Source organism: Pyrus communis, chromosome 10, assembly GCF_041283825.1.
Source record: "Pyrus communis isolate YQ-2024b chromosome 10, ASM4128382v1, whole genome shotgun sequence".
In the NCBI taxonomy this organism is placed as follows: domain Eukaryota; kingdom Viridiplantae; phylum Streptophyta; class Magnoliopsida; order Rosales; family Rosaceae; genus Pyrus; species Pyrus communis.
The window spans coordinates 14,134,042-14,153,537 of record NC_142574.1 but is presented as its reverse complement, the minus strand read 5'-3'; the positions used below and the strand labels follow the sequence as shown (position 1 = coordinate 14,153,537).

At 47.4% G+C, this 19,496-nt stretch overlaps 1 protein-coding gene across 1 annotated transcript; it reads left to right on the top strand.

The window, feature by feature from the left end:
- The first annotated feature begins 1,586 nt into the window (after positions 1-1,586).
- LOC137729616 (uncharacterized) lies at positions 1,587-19,107 on the top strand. The gene is given in 9 exon segments (XM_088678044.1): positions 1,587-2,198; positions 2,340-3,159; positions 3,242-3,618; positions 3,689-3,916; positions 4,429-4,684; positions 15,527-15,571; positions 15,574-16,683; positions 17,443-17,901; positions 18,299-19,107. Coding segments are annotated over 9 exon segments (4,599 nt in total). The 3' UTR covers positions 18,991-19,107.
- Positions 19,108-19,496: the final 389 nt, after the last annotated feature.

Here is a 19,496-nt window from a genome sequence, read left to right as displayed (position 1 = left end):
GATGTAGCTTTGAGCGCGTTGCGGACTTCTTTAACTTGCGATTGCGACCGAGGAAGGAACACTCTCGGTCTCTGGGTTCTACAGCCTGAAGACAAGGCTGCTACTTCTGCGGAGTTCACAAATCGTCCGAGCCCGATTCGGTCACTGTGATTATATTCGTGAGAGTATAAGCACGTCGAATCGAGACCAAGGTGTATGGGCACAGGTACTCGAACGTGATATATGTCTTGATGGTAAACGTAGTTCGGCCGTCGGAATGCCGAACCCTGAAACTCACCTGTGAGTATCCAATCATAAAACCACTCGGCAACCAGTACGCCGAGCAATGTAATTCGTAACACCTAACTATGCCGAGAGAGCTTAGTAAGGTGACCTCTGCCAACAAAGGTTCGAAAACCTTCCTCGACCGAGACTTGGATAGATAATCGGTCGGCCTCGACGCAGTGCTGTTTATCCAAACTGAAGATGCTTCTTGGTCGGCTGATCCTGCGGCAGCAGTGCTGTTTATCCAAACTGAAGGTGCTCGCCGGTTGCTTCCACAGTGCTGTTTATCCAAACTGAAGGTGTGTCGGCAGGAAAAAGAAAAGGAAAAATCTCAAGGTGATTGAGAGGTTTTGCGCAGGGCAATTGTATGCTGAGTTGAAGGTCCTTTTCCGTTTGCATGATTTCTTGTATTTATAGTGCCCCATTCCTTGAATCCGACTCCGATTTGGATTGGGAGTCCTTGTCCCACTTCGCCTCTTCCTCGAACAAACCTACTCCCACTGGGATTCTGAATTTTCCTTCTTCTCGGGACTTCATTCCTTGCTGGTCGAGAATCCTAGTTGTACCAGGACTTCCTCGACCTTTCTATTTATCTGGACTTTTTAGGATTTGGCTGACCCTGCCAGCTGGCCCGGGCCTTATTATTCGGCCCATATTATTTGTCATCACCTTGGGCCGAGCGCATCCTGCTGCTCGGCCCAGCAATAATATTTTAGGCCCAAACATTGCCCCCTCGCTTCTGAGGTCGCCGACCGTTAACTCTTGGTCGGGCCTCGACCTTGAAGAAGCGAAAACGTTTATTGCTTTTTGGATTTTACTTCCTTAATGACCGTTATTCCTGCGCATTTATGAGACATGATTGCACTTTCCTCGTTGCCCCCAACGCGTGGCCACGTGTCGATTCTCCGCTGCTCTTAAAACTTTCAATCGTGAGCCTCGAAACCGTGCCCTAACTGGAACGTCTTATCCTCATTAATGCTTTGAAACTGGCGCCGCACGCGATCGTGCGTCCTGGATTTTCGACTCCTCGATCCCCTCTTCGCAGGTTCCCAACATATCCGAAATGATTGGAATCTTTCCGGGTTAAGTTTCCCCCAAAATTAAACCAGTGCTTTTTTAATTCCAGCGCCTTCCGAATTTCAGACGTTTGATATTCATTCTGAAAAGCCTATAAATACCCACTTTTCCACCATTCGCATCTTACGCTTTCAGAAACTCCAAAATCCCGATTCTCTCAGACCTGTTCAAGCCAAAACCCTTCCCGTTCTTCCTTCTGCGATTTCTTCACCAGTTTTCCAAACTATCTCCTATCACCTTTCCAAATGGCCTCCTTTATCTCGAAGCTCTCTGACGAGATCAACAAATGCAAAGATTTCATTGATCGGAATGCGATCAAAACACTACGCTTTGAGAATGACATGGCTACCTCTCATCAGATTCTGGGCCCCCTCTTCAGGGATGCAGTGCCGTCGTGTATCACCAATCTTCTCAAAGAGCAATGCCTAACACCCCTGCTCCAGGGGTTCGACTGGTCCAAATGGTGCTTGGCTCGGCCTCAAGGAGCTTGGCCCTCGACCACTACAGCCTGGGCTGCCTGGGTGGATCGAATGAGATCAACCTTCGGTGAGGAATGGAAAGCCCTCGGCATCTATGATGCCATCCTGTTATCGACCATGGAGATTACCATGGATAAGGAGCTGCTTATGGCGGCCTTGACTCTATGGTGCTCGGCCACCAACACCATGGTCCTTCCATTCGGACCCCTCGGCCCTACTATCCTCGACATCTCGGCTATTCTTGGGACTCCACCATCCGGCCTCCCAATTGACGCTGCTCTTTCTGGATGTCCCTCCCTTCTTGACCTGAAGGCACTTTTCGACGAGCGGGCCGTCGAAACGCTCAGCCGAGGAGATCGAGAGCCTTCCAGAGAAGAAGTTCAGAAGCTTCATAAGAACTTCTTCAACTACAACACTCTGATTCTCCACTTTGCCGGCCGAGGCGAGGATAGTCTCAAGAAGGGAGAACACGAAGCCTTCCTTTTCTATTGGTACAACAAATTTATTTGTTGTACCAAGTCGAACAAGTGCTTGGTCGAGAATATGCCGGTGGCCCAGGCCCTGGCTAGTGGTCATTCTCTGGCGCTCAGCTCGGCTATTCTTGCCAACCTCTTTCGTTGCTTGGCCGAGACGACCATCAACAAGATTGACCCGCACCAGAATGGGCCCCTCTGGGTTTTCCAACTCTGGCTGCAGGTCTATTTCTCCACCCTTCGGCCTGAGGTCCCCGCCTTTCAGCGCTCGGCCGCCCTCGGCCCCCAACTTGCCTCTCGACCGGTTCCTCCTCACCGGGCTGACGAGGTCCTCAAGCACTTTTTCGGCCTTGACGTCCTTTCGGACGACGAGTTCCTGGTGTGCCGGCGCCAGAAGTATCCTGCTTCAATCGGGCTCCCGACGGCAACTTGGGCCGCGGCCGAGGACGCAGGCCTTCGTCAGTCCTGGGGGTCAATCGTACTGGCTCGCGACCTTCCCCTTGGTTGCGATGCCCGCCGAGCCGGTTGGGAGGTCTACCAGCCTCACTTTGTTGCCCGACAGCTCGGCTACCTCCAAGGTTGCCCCGTACCCCTGATCGTCTCTCGTTCCCTCCTGAGCCGGGGGCGTCTTTCTGGTTCTTCCGAGAGGGAGTGCCGGTCGATGGAGCAAGAGTTTCAGGATCGGTGCAAGAAGTTCCGTCTTCGGCCAACCGTTCCGGAATCCTTGGGCACCGACACATTTGGGGACTGGTGGGACGAGTACACTGGCGACTTCTTCGGTGCCTCGGCCGAAGACGTGGTGAGCAAAGTGTTTGGTGACCGGCCAAGACCAGCGCCCTCGACTCAAACTAAGGAGTCGGTCCAAGGTATATTGTTGACTAATTACTTTGCTACCCCAGAAACAGAGAAACTCACTTGTACTTGTTACTAATTACTTTGCTATTTCAGGGGGTCGCGGGTCGAAAACGGTCGAGGTGGTCGCCGCGGTGGCAAGGGCAAAGAAGCTTGTGCCCAAGAAGAGGACCTTTATCACCGAGCGGACGGTCCCTTCCAAACGCCCCCACCGAGAGGCCGAGCCGGCGGAGGAGGCCCATCGCCCTTCTAAACGCGTCAAGAAATTTGCGAAGAAGGGCGACCGGGAAATTCATGTCGTCCCCAGTGACACTACTGGGACGCCTACTCCCGCCGGCTCTCCTTCTGTGCCGGCTGCCCCAGCCGATCCAATCGTTGCACCTGCTGCAGCTTCGGAGCCGGTCGTGGCGCCTGAAACGGGGAAGTCGGCTGCGCCTGCCGAAGCTCCCTCGACTCCAACGGTCGTTTTGGAGGTATAATTCTGCTCCTACTCTTGGTTGTTTAGGTTTCCGGTCGTAATGCTAAATGATCTCTTTTGTTCAGGATGTCGAGAGCGAGAGTGATGAAGTTCCGTTGGAACGCCGTCGTCGACCAGTCAACTCTCTTCCCGTCCATCCTCCTTCGGTCGTCGAGGCGACCGCTCGACCACGTCCTACTGCGGCGGATCGTGGCAAGAGACCTGTTGTTGATCCTGAGGCCACGGCTGAAACGCCGATCCACCCGCAGGACGAAGATCCTCCCATTCCTCCGCAGGAAGTCTCTTCGGCCTTTGTAAGTTTTGCTTTTTTTTTTTTTTTTTTTTTTTTTTTTTTTTTTTTTTTTTTTAAACTATTAAATGTCAGGTGCCCGAACATTCATTTCACCGGCAATTTTACGCGCCGAGGGGCGTTGTTTACATTTCTTGGCCGCCATCGTGGCCATCAAATGTAGATGACCTCCACCGGCCGCGTGAATTGCGTAGCGGTCTAAGGCACTGGGCTCGGCCATTAAGTTCCCTGGGTTCGAGCAATGACCCAGAGGGCATGGCCGAAGTCTCTTCTCGGCAGGTCTAAAACACTTCCCTTTTTTATGCATTATATCACGTTTTTCTTTCCTTCACTAAGTTCTCTTTTTATGTGCAGCCGTCGTGGGAAGTGGAGCTTGACGCTCTTCTTCAGAGCACGACCGGTGAGGCCGGCTCCTCTGCAGCTCCGGCCGAATCGGCGGGAGCCACGCCCGCCGAAGTCTTCGTGAAGCTGCACGAAGTCTTGTCTCTGACTGCCTCCCAAGCTCTCCGGTGCAAGGGCCTTGACTCTGTTGGAGAATGTCTTAATGACCTCGCCAGTGGTGGTCACCTGAGCCCGGAGGGCATCTCTTTCCTAACCGACCTCCTGGAGCGGACTCGGCAACACTTTCTTATCTTCGAGCGTGCCCTACAGGCCGAGGACGATTTGAAGGTGGCCAAGGTCGCGTATGAGGCTGGCCAAGTAGAGATGGAGGCTTTCAAGGCAAAGAAAGCAAAGCTGACCGAGTTTGATCGCCAGATCTCTGACCTCCAGCGTCAGATTTCTGACCTTCGACGCCAAAGGTCGGCTGCTGCTTCCGAGCTTGAGAAGGATTTTGAGGCTAACAAGGCTCGGCTGACGGCCTTCGCTGCCGGCGCACGGCGTATCCAGCAACTGCAGTGCAACAAGAAGACGCGGCAGGCTGAGATAATTTTGAGCGAGGCGAAGTGGCTGGAGCTGAAAGCTGCCCTTGAGACTTTCCTCCCCTCGACCCCCTAGGAGTTTAAATCATTGTATTTGTTCTCTTGTAATGATTCTTTTTGTTATCAATACAATGGTTATTTTGCCATCAATACAATGGTCGTTTTGCTGTCAGTATAATGGTCTTACTCTTGCATTTCCCATGTAATTGGGTAGTACTTCTTTAAAAACTTTCCATTAATCGGCAATTTGTGAACTGAACCCGTCCGATCTCGTAAATGATATGCCCCCTTGCCGAGGACTTTGTGAACGATGAATGGCCCTTCCCAATTTGGCGACCACTTACCAAACCTGGGGTCTTTGATTCCAATAGGCAACACAGTTTGCCAAACCAATTCTCCTTCGCCGAACGTTTTTTGTCTTACACGCTGGTTATATGCTCGTTCGGCAATTTTCTTTTGCGCAATCAACAAGTTACCTGCGTCGATTCGACTTTCTTCTAAGTCTTCCAACTCTTGTCGCATCGCTTGACTGTATTCAGTACTGCACAAATCATTCTGCTCGATTACTCGCAACGAGCTTATACTCAACTCGACCGGTAACATAGCATCGTGTCCATAAGTTAACGCATAAGGAGTGGTTCCAGTGGCCGACCGGGGTGAAGTTCGGTATGCCCATAATGCTTCATATAACTTTAAATGCCACAAACCAGGTTTCTCTTTTACCATTTTTTCAAGGATGCCGATCAACACTTTGTTGCTTGCCTCGGCCTGTCCGTTTGCCTGTGGGTAGTACGGCGTAGATTGCTCGAGTCGGATATTCAAACTTGCCGCGTATTCCCTAAATCTATCGGCCGTGAATATAGTGCCATTATCAGTTATGATTGTTTCTGGCACGCCGAATCTGGTCACAATATTCTCCTCTACGAAGTTGCATACCTCTTTAGCAGTTAATTCGGCGTATGACCTTGCCTCGACCCACTTAGTGAAATAGTCGGTTGCTACAATTATCCATGCGTGCTTCGCTGCCCCTGACGACGGCGTGATTTTGCCAATTACATCCATTGCCCAACCCCTGAACGGCCATGGTTTAGTAACCGAGTGTAGCAATACGGCCGGGGCTCTTTGCACGGGTCCATGAATTTGGCATGATACGCATCTCCGTGCATATTCGATGCAATCCTTTAATATATTGGGCCAAAAATAACCGTGTCGTCGGAGCAACCAGCGCATCTTTCGTCCAGATTGGTGTGCTCCGCAAATTCCTTCATGTACCTCGGCCATTACTTGGGCAGCCTCGTGTGGGCCGAGGCACAAAAGTAGTAAACCATCCTCGCCCTTGCGATATAATTCATTTTGATACGACACATAATTCGTGGCGAGCACCTTCGTTCTTCGTTCGTGTTTCCCATTGGGGTTATCGAGGTACCGTAACATCGTCTTTCTCCAATCATCTGGTTCTACTTCGACGGCACATACTTCCATGGGATCTCCTCGTTCTAGTAGGGATGGGAGCGACATTACCCTTGTACGTATTACGTGCGCGCGTTGGAGAGTTTGTTGATTGATCAAGGCGGGGTACGATCGTTGACCCGTGGTCGCAATTCCCACAATTCGACCTAGCTTGCCCCCCATGAGTTGTGCTCCGGAGGCGATCTGGGCGAGTTCGTCGGCGTCAGTATTGTGAATACGTGAAATGTGTTCAAATGTGATTCGTTCGAATGACTCGGCCAGGTAGGTGGCGACCATGTGATAGGGAGCTAAAGTACAACTCATGCAGCGAAACACGCCGTTCAGCTGGTTAATCACAAGCTCAGAATCACCAAGGACGAGAATGCGGGGGGCCCGCAGATCGTGTAAAACATGGAGGCCGATAATGAGGGCTTCATACTCGGCCTGATTATTGGTGCAGCTGAAATCTAACTTGAGAGAAAAATACCATCGGCAGTGGTCCGGCGACTGAATTGCGATACCGACCCCGGCCGAGGTCGAAGTACTGGAACCATCAAAATGCATAGTCCAATGGTTATCGCGTGTGGTGACGAAACCGATGTCGACGTCGCCCCCCTCAAAACCATAAGGGGATGGGTGTTGTGCCAGGAAGTCGGCGAGGGCTTGTCCCTTGACGGCCTTTTGTGGTACATACTGAAGGCTGAACTCGGATAAGGCGAGTGTCCATTTCCCGATTCGGCCTTTGACCATAGGCCGAGTCAGCATGTATCGAATTACGTCGGTTTGGGCGATGACCTGCGTAACTGTGGGGAGCATGTAATGCCGAAGTTTGGATGCGGCAAAAAACAGCGCTAAGCAAAGTTTTTCGACAGGTGCATAATTAATCTCTGGGGAATTCAGGTTTCGGCTAAGGTAAAAGATAGCTTGTTCACGCCCGACATTATTATCTTGCGCGAGGAGGCAACCAATGGATTCATCGGCTGCCGAAATGTATAACTTAAGGGGTTTGTTGCGACAAGGTGGAACGAGCACTGGTGGAGTGGAAAGGGCCACCTTGATCTGCGTAAACGCAGTTTGATGCTCTTCGCGCCATTCAAATCGGTCGGTCTCCTTCAGTTTAAGGAGCGTAGAGAATGCCTTCATTTTACCGGCCGAATTGGCGATGAAACGCCGGAGGAAATTTATCTGCCCGAGTAACGACTGGAGCTGTTTCTTTGTCGTCGGAGGTGGGGCGCTGATGATGGCGCGGGCTTTATTTTCATCGACCTCGATGCCACGATGGTGTACCAAAAATCCTAGGAAATTACCGGCCGAAACACCGAAAGCACACTTGGCCGGGTTCATCTTGAGGTTGTTTTTGCGCATGCGAAGGAACGCTTGCCTTAGGTCGTCCAGGTGTGTTTGACGACGTTTGGATTTTACGACCACATCATCGATATAAACTTCGACGATTGTACCGATTAAGTCGTGGAAGATCATATTCATGGCTCGTTGGTAGGTGGCGCCGGCATTCTTGAGGCCGAAAGGCATGACTACCCATTCGTAAGTACCAAGTGCCCCCGGGCAACGGAAAGCCGTCTTGTGGACGTCAGCTTCGGCGATGAAAATCTGGTTGTAACCCGCATGACCGTCCATAAAAGATAGCAGTTCATGATTAGCTGCGGCATCAATTAATAAATCTGAAATCGGCATCGTATATTCATCCTTGGGAGTAGCCAGATTTAGATTACGGAAATCGATGCAAATGCGAAGGGCACCGTTTTTCTTTAAAACGGGGACGATATTGGCCAACCATTCGACATACCGAGCGGTCCTAATAAACCCGGCTTTCAGAAGCCGAACTAATTCTTCCTTAATGCCGAGTTGTACTTCGTTTGAAAATCGGCGAGGAGGTTGTCGAAAAGGCTTACACCCCTCCTTGATGCGTAGCTCATGTTCTACAAGGTTTCGGTCGAGGCCAGGCATTTCATGATAACTCCACGCAAAGCAATCTTTAAACTCATGGAGTAGCTTACGGAGTTCGACCTTCATGGACGGTGGGAGTAACGCACTAATAAATAATGTTCGAGGATCCTCGGCCGTGCCTACGTTAACTTCCTCTAACGGGTCCTTGACTTGAGGTCGATGGTCTTCGAGTTCGGCCGGCGCAGCCTGAACTTTATCGAACGATAGAACGGGGCCGTTATCTGCTTCGGCCAGAAATTCGATCAAATTGATGCCAGAATGTGGTTGCTTGGTAATGGCGTACCAATGGGCCAGCAAACGTTCCATTGTAGACGAAACCGCGGCCTGACGCCGTTCTTGCGTGGTGTGCTCAATCATCGGCACTGATGACCAAGTTCGCCAAGCCAAGTCTCGCCGAATCCTGTTGGACAGTCTCGGCGCCGACCTCAATCACTTTTTGTACCGAAATTCTCGTCGGCCGTCCATCCTCGTTAAGGCCTTGGAGGGTGATGTAGCCGACGTGATCATCATAATAGCGAGCCTGAATCATGTTGGTTTCAAATGGTTGGTTATCGGCTGGATGGACTACGACCGATTTGCCATCCCAAAAGATGAGGACTTGGTATAGTGAGGAAGGAATGCAACTGGTTTGGTGGATCCAGTCGCGGCCAAGTAATGCGTTATAATCGGTCTTGGAATCAATGATAAAGAATGCCGTCATGTGTTGACGGCCGGCAATGCTAACTTCCAACGGGAGTACCCCTTTGGTCTGAGATTTGTCACCAACAAAGCTGCTCATAGTGATTCCTGATGGAATGAGTTCATTATCAGAACGACGTAAAGCCTTCATGACGGATATCGGCATAATGTTGACTGTGGCTCCACAGTCGACAAACACTTTAGAAATGGGAAATCCTTCGATGTGAGCCGTGACGTACAACGGCTTCAGGTGTTGGAGATTAACCGAGGGGGAGCGGGGAAATAGCTCGGCCAAAACGGCTTTAAGGTTGTCCCCGCTCTGGTTTTCTCTATCGTCGTCGTTTGCGACGAAGTCTACTTGTGTTGCTTCCTCGGCAACTACGTCCCCGTCCAAGAAGCTCGACTGGTGGGTACTCGGTTGGAATTCAGCCGGTAGGACGTGGACCATACTGATCTCCATATGTTCGAGGACCGAAGGGCCCATGGGGTCATGGTCGTCGTCTTCCGGAGAACTATCCTCTGTAGCAGTCGTCGGAAAATCTTCGATCAAACTTTTGAGTTCCTCGGTAAAAGCCGGTATCCGAGACGTGGGAACCAAATCGAGTGCGGGTGAGCCATTTCCTTCGGCGATGTGTACTGCCGAAGATTTTCGTTGGTCCTTTGTTACACGGGCTCGTTCTTCATATGCAATACGGGCGTTTCTTGTGTCTAAATAGGTATCCAATCGTGCTATCCGTTTTTCCTCGTCGGCCGTGAGGCCGAAGAGCGATACAGCCGAGAAGACTTCGAAATGATATCGTAAGTGCTGAAGGTCTTCGAGCGAAAAGGGTAATTCGGCGGCGTCGATATCTGTATAAGGATCGACCTCAAAACCAAGGACCCGAGCCTCCCGGATATGTTGAAACCTAGCTTTAATGGCTGGATCAGAAGTTTTCTGGATAATTTGCTCGGCATCAGGGCAAGTTAGCGCCAAGTCGAGGGCTTCCTGACATGCCTTGGGGAGTCCGTACAAGTCATTTGCGGAGTACTTCTTATGAAATTCTCGCATGTATTCCATGGATGCACCGAGGAACGGAGGGTGTAAGTTGCGCCGTATTTTGATAAGCGGCTCGCGCGGTGGTAACGGAGAAAGTTTCCTTTCGGCCTCTTTTGTAAAGTACTCTAGACGAGCTCTCGTTTCCCCAGGCCGGAGAAGGATCTTAATACGTTTCTCAGCCTCCTCAATGGTGGTTTCGAAATCAGCCTCCGCTACTTTCTTCCCTTCGGCTAACTCGGTCATGATAGTCGGGGTTGGCCGTTCGCTACTATCTTCCACGGCCTGTTTTGGTTGCCATTGATTGGCCGGGCTGGCCTGCGCTCCTCGTCGCCGAGCCATGCAATCTATTCGTTGACGACGACGTTTTTGGGATTTGGACAGTGCCGTATACAAACCTGTCGGAGAATTGTAACTGTACCAGCGTTGATCCGATGTCCTTGGTGGTTTGAAAGTTTTGCGATTGGCCGGTGAGGCCGAACTATTAGCATTGCGCGAGTAATAATCCTCATTGTAGAAAGGTGCGTCGAAATCCAGACGTCGCCTGACCGAGGTCGGGTCTTTCGGCCGTACTTGTGGGCCGAGTCGATCAAACACTTGATGCCGTGGACTTAACCCTGTCGACGATGTTGTAGGGGCCGCAGGTGGTGTTGAAGATATCTTCCTTCCAGGCTCCACTGGTGTTTTACAATGGTCACATAACACCTTCGATCCATAAGTTCCGTCGGATTTTGACCTTGTCATCGGCTCATCGGCGGGTTGCGCCGATTGTTCCGTTGGTGGTGCATTTGAAAAGATATCAAGCTTTAGTCTTGTTTGACCATTTGGTCGACGGATATGCTGCACCGGGACATATTCGGCCTTCCCTTTGTTTTTGGGAAGGTGAGCATCCACCATACCAATCGTTGTTGAAGGGAAAGGATTAACGTCGACCGCCATCTTTTCCGGAAATTTCAACTTTCCTTTTTCAATCCAGCTTTGAATTGTGTCCCGGAACACAACACAATTATTGGTTGCATGCTTATTAGAATTATGATATTTGCAGTATATCTTTCCTTTTAATTCATCGGCCTTAGGGATAGTATGCCCCGGCCGAAGCTTGATGATTTTTGCTGCCAATAATTGATCGAAAATTGCGTCAGCTTTGGTGATATCAAAAGTGTATACTTTTGATGACTTAGCCGTTTCCTCGGCGGTCAAACGTGTTTTGGCGTCTTTGGTATTTACTTGTGCCAAAGCCTTGCAAACATAGGGTTTGTCTATTATTATCTCGGCTGCATCCACGCTAGCGTACTGAGGGTCTTCACTTTCGGCCGATGCATAGCTCACCGTGGGGTTCTTATACAACGTCCCCCGGGATGGTGACTTTGATATCTTCTCTTCTCGGAGCAGATACTCATATTGTTCGACGTGTTGAGCAAGTTCGTACATATCTCGAATATTTGCCCCCAGAAACTTCTTTTTGTATTCCACGTCTAATCCGTTGAGGGCGATCCTGACGAATTCGACTTCGGGGAGTGGCACTCGGCACCAATTCCTGGCCGATTTAAACCTTGTTAGGTATTCCATTGGAGATTCATCAGATGCTTGAGCCATCCTGGCCAAGGAGGATACGGACATCTCCATCCCTGGCCGATAAAATTGTTCATGGAACTTTTCAACCAACTCTTCCCAACTCTGCACGGAGTTGGGTGGGAGATTAATGTACCAGGCGAAAGCCGAGCCTGTCAGTGAAAAGTTAAACAGTCGTAGTTTGTAAAAATCACTATTGACGTCCCCACACTGCGCTGTGAACCGAGCCACATGTTCTAGTGAGGATAATGATGATTCCCCGGCGAAGAGGCTGAAATCGGGGATCTTAAATCCTCGTGGGTATTCAAACCTTTCCACATAAGCCGGGTACGGGTGAATGAATTTTGGAAACTTCGGCCCTTTTTTTAGGGCCGAATCAATCATTCTCTGGACTTCGGTCACGTTTATGGAGGCGACTTTTTCTCCCTGGCTTGGTCCCTCGGCTCTATTCCCTGGTCCTCTTCTTTCTAAGGGGACTGGTTGTGGCCGAGCGGACCCTCTCTCGGCTGGTATGGGCACATTCGTCGGGAGCTGCCGTGGTTGGCCGACCTGGCCATCTTCGAAAGCTTTACTGACTAGTAGTTCAAGCATTCTGGTCTGTGTATCGCTATTACTACGTATTGCGTCTAGCAAATCATTCATCTTCTGACCAATCGACTGCTCGACCTGACGATATTGTTCATCCAGTCGTCTCCGAAGGAATGTCCTAGTTGGTGGATCGGAACCTTCTCCACCATCGTCATCACAATCTTCTACAATCCCTTCCATGAACATTCCAGCTGTTTGATTCGGGACTGTGGGGTTGTAAGGTTGTCCGCCGAGACAGACTTCACTCTCCCGGCGTGTTATACTAGTGGCCTCGGGCGGCGCAATTATGATCGGATTTTTTGTAGAATGCAAATCCTGCCCAAGGCCTTGCACTGGCAAGTCAGTTGTTGACTTTCCCATGGTTGTTTTCTGCTTCGTAGACCGTGTCTCAATGGTCATGAACTCCGAAGGTTTAGCACAATGGTCCCACTGGGCGTGCCAAAATGTTGACCCTAAAAATTACAAAACCTACGTGGCGCGCAGGCCGAGTAACTAATAAGCTAACTACGTCCTTCGGTCGAATGCGAGGCGTGCCAACTCGTCGGCCGAGCCTGGCCGAGGAGTAAAATCTGTTGATGTAGCTTTGAGCGCGTTGCGGACTTCTTTAACTTGCGATTGCGACCGAGGAAGGAACACTCTCGGTCTCTGGGTTCTACAGCCTGAAGACAAGGCTGCTACTTCTGCGGAGTTCACAAATCGTCCGAGCCCGATTCGGTCACTGTGATTATATTCGTGAGAGTATAAGCACGTCGAATCGAGACCAAGGTGTATGGGCACAGGTACTCGAACGTGATATATGTCTTGATGGTAAACGTAGTTCGGCCGTCGGAATGCCGAACCCTGAAACTCACCTGTGAGTATCCAATCATAAAACCACTCGGCAACCAGTACGCCGAGCAATGTAATTCGTAACACCTAACTATGCCGAGAGAGCTTAGTAAGGTGACCTCTGCCAACAAAGGTTCGAAAACCTTCCTCGACCGAGACTTGGATAGATAATCGGTCGGCCTCGACGCAGTGCTGTTTATCCAAACTGAAGATGCTTCTTGGTCGGCTGATCCTGCGGCAGCAGTGCTGTTTATCCAAACTGAAGGTGCTCGCCGGTTGCTTCCACAGTGCTGTTTATCCAAACTGAAGGTGTGTCGGCAGGAAAAAGAAAAGGAAAAATCTCAAGGTGATTGAGAGGTTTTGCGCAGGGCAATTGTATGCTGAGTTGAAGGTCCTTTTCCGTTTGCATGATTTCTTGTATTTATAGTGCCCCATTCCTTGAATCCGACTCCGATTTGGATTGGGAGTCCTTGTCCCACTTCGCCTCTTCCTCGAACAAACCTACTCCCACTGGGATTCTGAATTTTCCTTCTTCTCGGGACTTCATTCCTTGCTGGTCGAGAATCCTAGTTGTACCAGGACTTCCTCGACCTTTCTATTTATCTGGACTTTTTAGGATTTGGCTGACCCTGCCAGTTGGCCCGGGCCTTATTATTCGGCCCATATTATTTGTCATCACCTTGGGCCGAGCGCATCCTGCTGCTCGGCCCAGCAATAATATTTTAGGCCCAAACAACTTGATAAAACTCATGAGTATATACTCCTGATGATACAACAGATTTTCTCCCGCTTTACAGTGGACCTCAATTGTACAATTTATAATTCATTGATATGCCATCCTAATTAATGCTTAGATGTTTGAAAGTTAATAAAAGGTGCCTATACCTATTGAGGCACCCGTCTAGGTCATAACTCACTTAGACAGAAAATAGATAACTTTCATTTTGGATTATATATTTTTTCAATAAATTATAAGAGACTTGTTGCATACTTAAATGAACACACATTATATCCTTGTTCCTAATGTTTTCATCATGTTTCAATACTTCATAATATATACGTCATTCTATTTTGTAGTTTATGATGAAATTATATATATTTTAAGTATAAGCAAACGCTTATTTACACAAAATATAATAAATTTACTTAAATCCGCCTAGACGCCAAGGCGCTAGGCTCTAGCCTGCCACCCGACTAGCGCCTAATATTTTTTAGAACCTTGCCAATAACACGATACTACTGTCACTTGGTACTACGTTCTAGTAGTAGTACTCTTCATTTGTAAGTGAAAGGTCTTAGGTTTGATTATCGCCAAAGAAGAATTTGAACCATATTATTGCTAGCCCATTGTGAGACTAAGCCCACCCCTTCCCCTTAGTGTGGATAATATCGTTTGTTAAAAAAAAACACGATACTACTACGTGGTTTATATTCTCCAAAGAAAATTGTCTGCTTAATTTGGAGTATTGTCCCCTTTAACAGGAAATGTATCCTCTCCGGATCCCTTCCACCAAATTCACTAAGTCAAGGGAGCCGGACCCATGAAATTTGATTCAACGGTTAAAAACAGGGGGCCCATTTAAAAGTTATAATAACTTTAGCCATTGGATCAAATTTCAAGGGCCTAGATCCCTTGACTTGGTGGATTTGGTGGAAGAGATCCGGAGAGGATCCCTTTCCCCTTTGACATTCTCATTTTATACAAGTCATTCTCGGTTTTTTTTTTCCATTTTCTTTTCTTTTTTTTTTTTTTCAAAAAAGGGACCAGCTGACAATTTCACCATGGCAGTCCACCCTTTTAGGGCCCGGGAGGACTCGCAGATGCATTTTTGCCTTCCTTGGCCACCATTGTGTGATTCACCAGTGCTAGGAATCGAACCCAAAACTTGTTGTATGAAATACGGACCTAGTTTATGTTCCCAACTAGTGGACAATCCGTGGTGGATAAAAGTGCAAAGGCAGTTCAGTTAGATCAAATTTCCATGTGAATACCCAAACAGGATGGTAGAACTTAAGAGCTCGTTTGAATGTGCTTTTAAAATAACTGAAAACGCTTTTGGTGAAAATGTTTTTTGAAACCAATTTTTAGTAAAAATGCAAGTAAATCCTGAAAAAAAGCACCTAAAGTACTTCTAGTAAAAAGCACATAATTGGTGCTTCTTGTAGAAAGCACTTGCATTTGGTACCCAAAAATATTTTATCTAAAAACGCTTTCAACCATTTTAAAAGTACATCCAAACGAGCCCTAACTCATCTGTAAAATATATTATGGGCTCTATGTCACTTGCTTTTCTTCCGCCCTACATGAAACAAGATTCCCTCTCAGCTTTCCTCTCCTACTAAACTCTCCCTCAGGGTTGGCAGAGAGAGAGAGAGAGACAGAATCAAAACCATCTTTTCTCTTTTTCTCTAAACCCCAAGCTTCTCAGTTTCCTTAATCCCTTTTAGATTTGTTGACCAAAACAACAACCTGCGGTTGGCCACCATCTCTCTCTCTCAGCCCTTTCTCTACCTCCATAAACCATTAAACCCAGCATGCTCATCTTCACCCAGCTCAAGAAACAATCATGATCTGGTGGAGGGTTGCTTCCATTTTTCTTCCTCTTCCTCTTCTTCTTCTTCTTCTTCCCTCAGCATTTGCTCTCAACTCAGATGGGATTCTGCTGCTTTCCTTCAAGTACTCAATCATCAGCGACCCGCTCTCAGTCCTCGACAACTGGAACTACGAAGACGAAACCCCATGTTCCTGGATTGGCGTCACGTGCACCCAGCTGGGAAACCCAGGTACCCCAGACATGTTCAGAGTCACCAGCTTAGTCCTCCCCAACAGCCACCTGGTGGGTTCAATCTCACCCGAGCTGGGTTCACTCCAACACATCCAGAGACTCGATCTTTCCAAGAATTTCTTCAATGGGTCTCTGCCTGTCACCCTCTTCAATGCCTCAGAGCTTAAGGTCCTCTCCCTCTCCAACAATTTCATCTCTGGCGACCTGCCGGATGAGCTCGTCTCGGGCCTCAAAAGCCTCCAGTTTCTCAACGTCTCCGGCAATGACTTGGCCGGAGACATCCCAGAAAATCTCACCTCTTTACAAAACCTCACCGTAATTTCTCTGAGGAGTAATTACTTTACCGGAAATCTCCCAGCTGGGTTTAATTCCGTTGAGGTTTTAGATCTCTCCTCCAACCTCCTCAACGGGACTCTGCCTCTCGACTTCGGCGGCGAAAAGCTGCGCTACTTGAACCTCTCCTACAACAAAATCTCTGGAAAAATTCCTGTTGGTTTCGTGAAAAGGGTTTCGGAGAACTCCAACATTGATCTCTCCTTCAACAATTTGACCGGACCGATTCCCGACTCGCCGGCTCTGCTCAGTCAGAAAACAGAGCAGTTTGCAGGAAACAGTGAGCTTTGTGGGAAACCATTGAAGACCCTCTGTCCCATTCCTTCTACTCTGTCCACACCGCCGAATATGGCAACTAATACCAGTTCTTCTTCTCCGGCGATTGCTGCCATTCCCAGAACATTTGATAATGGCCCAGAAACGAACACTTCTGGGGGAGCAAATGGGACTCGGAATCAATCGCAGACCGGGCTGAAACCCGGCACGATCGCCGGCATTGTGGTCGGGGACTTGGCTGGAATAGCTGTACTTGGATTGGTCATTCTCTATGTCTACCACGTCAGGAAGAGAAAAAGTCTCAACTCAAGAGTTGTCACAAAACAAGACCCAGATCCAAAAGGTATGCACTAAGTTTTGGAATTTTGGAATTGATTGCAAGTGGCACTTTACCGCATTAGTCAATGTGTTGTACCCTTATATGATAAAGTGAGTTCAAATCTTACCGGTGATTAGTTTAATTTTTAATCTAACAAAATTTATTTTTAATCAAAAAAAAAAATTTTGAAATTGATATTAGATTACAATTTAATTTAGTACATTTTATTATTTCTCTCAATATTGATATCTTGTCTATTTTCGTTAAGCGTAATTCTCCTTTCATTTATGAAGGTTAAGCCTAGGAAAACAAAAACATGAGTAGAAAAAGCACTGCAAAAATCCCTTTCCTTCCCATCATATCAATGTTTACTATATTAGCTAGATCCGATTTAGTGCATTAATTTCATTCAAAGTTTTTATATTAGAGAGATGCTATCTACACATTCTATTTTACTTCTTACATATTCTTTGATAATTTCTATTCGTTGATCTTTTTCAATTCATCGGATTCGACGGCCGAAAATAAAAAAAAAGCATATGAGAAGTAAAATAGGGTATGTGGATATTATTCTCTTGATATTATTCTCTTGATATCAATTTTTTGCACATTTTTGTATTTTCAGACTCGCGATATTTCTGTTCACATCGAAATATGCGATATTTAGATACAGTTACACAAAATATAATTTTTCTCCAAATCAAATATTGTGTGTAGTTCTGTATTTTCATACTCTCGATATTTCTGTGGACACCGATAATTAATACCTTTGACACAATGCAGCAAAATCCGCAGCATGGTCATGCATAACAATAAAAGGGGAAGAGAAATCAGAGGCAACAAGCTCAGACAGTGACCATGATGACAAAAATGGACCACTAGGTGGTCTGCACAATCCGAACGGGGAGGCTCAGAAAAGCAGCGTCTTGGTGACGGTAGAAGGTGGGGACCAACCGGAGCTTGAGCTCGAGACACTGCTGAAAGCATCAGCTTATATATTGGGAGCCAGTGGCCCAAGCATTGTGTACAAGGCAGTGCTGGAGGACAAGACTGAGCTTGCTGTGAGGAGGATAGGAGAGTGTAGGGTTTTGAAGATGAGGGATTTTGAGAGCCAAGTGCGGGCCATTGCAAAGGTGAGGCATCCGAATCTGGTTAGGGTTCGTGGGTTTTACTGGGGAGACGATGAGAAGCTTGTTATCTATGACTATGTCTCCAATGGCAGCCTTGCCACCACCAACACCAGTAAGCTCTCTTTCCTCTCCCTTTTTGGCGTATGTTAGTTAAATTATGTGTGCTTAATAACTGCATGTGAACCATGGAAAATTGGAAAATCATTTTCCTGCTAGAAAAAGTTGAAACAGTAGAGCCCATAGAATCCGTGTCCACATTGGTACTTGACATTGACAAGCCCTACTCCTCTGCGTCTACTAGTCTGGCTTTTTCCCCCAAAATAGTAAAACTAGAGCGGCAATTACTCGCGTGTTACATTCACATTGAAATGTCTTTCGTATTTGTAGTCAATAGTACAATTGTTCTATGTTTTCGGTGCGGAACTTTTGGTTAATTAGTGTGTTCCTTATCCTCATGAATTTCTTGTACTAGTGTGGTAGATCTCAAACATGTTTGAATTGTTTTGTAGGAAGAGCAGCGTCGTCGCCGTGTCATCTACCTCTCGAAACTCGGATGAAGATAGCAAGAGGGGTTGCGAGGGGGCTGGCGTACATCCATGAGAAGAAACATGTGCATGGAAATATCAAACCTAGCAACATTCTTTTAAATTCTGATATGGAACCTATAATTAGCGATTTCGGCCTTGATAAGCTGGTGTTAGGTAACACGATTGGTCAAAAAGCTAGTGGTTCAGCCCGGGGGTACTTTGGAAGCCTAAAATCCACGGCCACTCGCGAAGGTACGCATGATGTGCTCCCAATTGGTGGCAGCCCCGCCGCAATGCCATCCGCGGGAGCGGGGAGCGCATCTTCGCCGTATCAAGCACTGGAGTCCCTAAAGAACTTGAAGCCAAACCCCAAGTGGGATGTGTATTCTTTTGGTATAGTCTTGCTTGAGCTTCTCACGGGAAGGATACCTTCGGAACGAGAATTGGTTGCCCAATGGACACCGGGTTCGCTGACGGAGGAGAAAATTCGAATTTTAATAATGGTTGACGTGGTGATTAGGGCTGAGGTGGAGGGCAGGGAAGATGCCTTGCTGGCTTGTTTGAAATTAGGGTTTAGTTGTGCTAGTTTTAGCCCACAAAAAAGACCAACCATGAAAGAAGCCTTCCAAATCCTAGACAAAGTAGTTCCACTTCTTCAAACTGATGTATGTTGAGGTCCCACAAAAGTGGCTTTGTTTATGTTAAAGCATGCATTTGCTTTTATTTTATTTTTATTTTGTTGAGTTGAACGTTGCATAAAAGCCATAAGAAATGTTCATATAGTTTAATAATTTATGTTATTTAGTACTACGGTTTAATAGTATTATTCTTCATTTGTAAGTGAAAGATCTTAGATTTAATTCTTGCCAAAAGTAAATTTGAATCACATTATTACTAGACATTGTGAGGCTTAACCTACTCTCCACTTCTTAATATAGATATTATCGTTTGTTAAAAAAAAAATCACAATTAGGTTAGTCAAGAAGCTACAAGTTCGCACAATTGTAACAGCGTAGCTTGTGTTTATGTTCTGATAAGTGTTAGATTTCCATTGAAATGTCGGTTTGTGTTGTAATCAAAACGGTTGAGTGAGTAGGATTTTAAACTGTTAAATGGGAAAACTGTTAAAATAATTTTTAGTTATTGTTGAGGGATAATATTAAGACTTTATAATCATAAT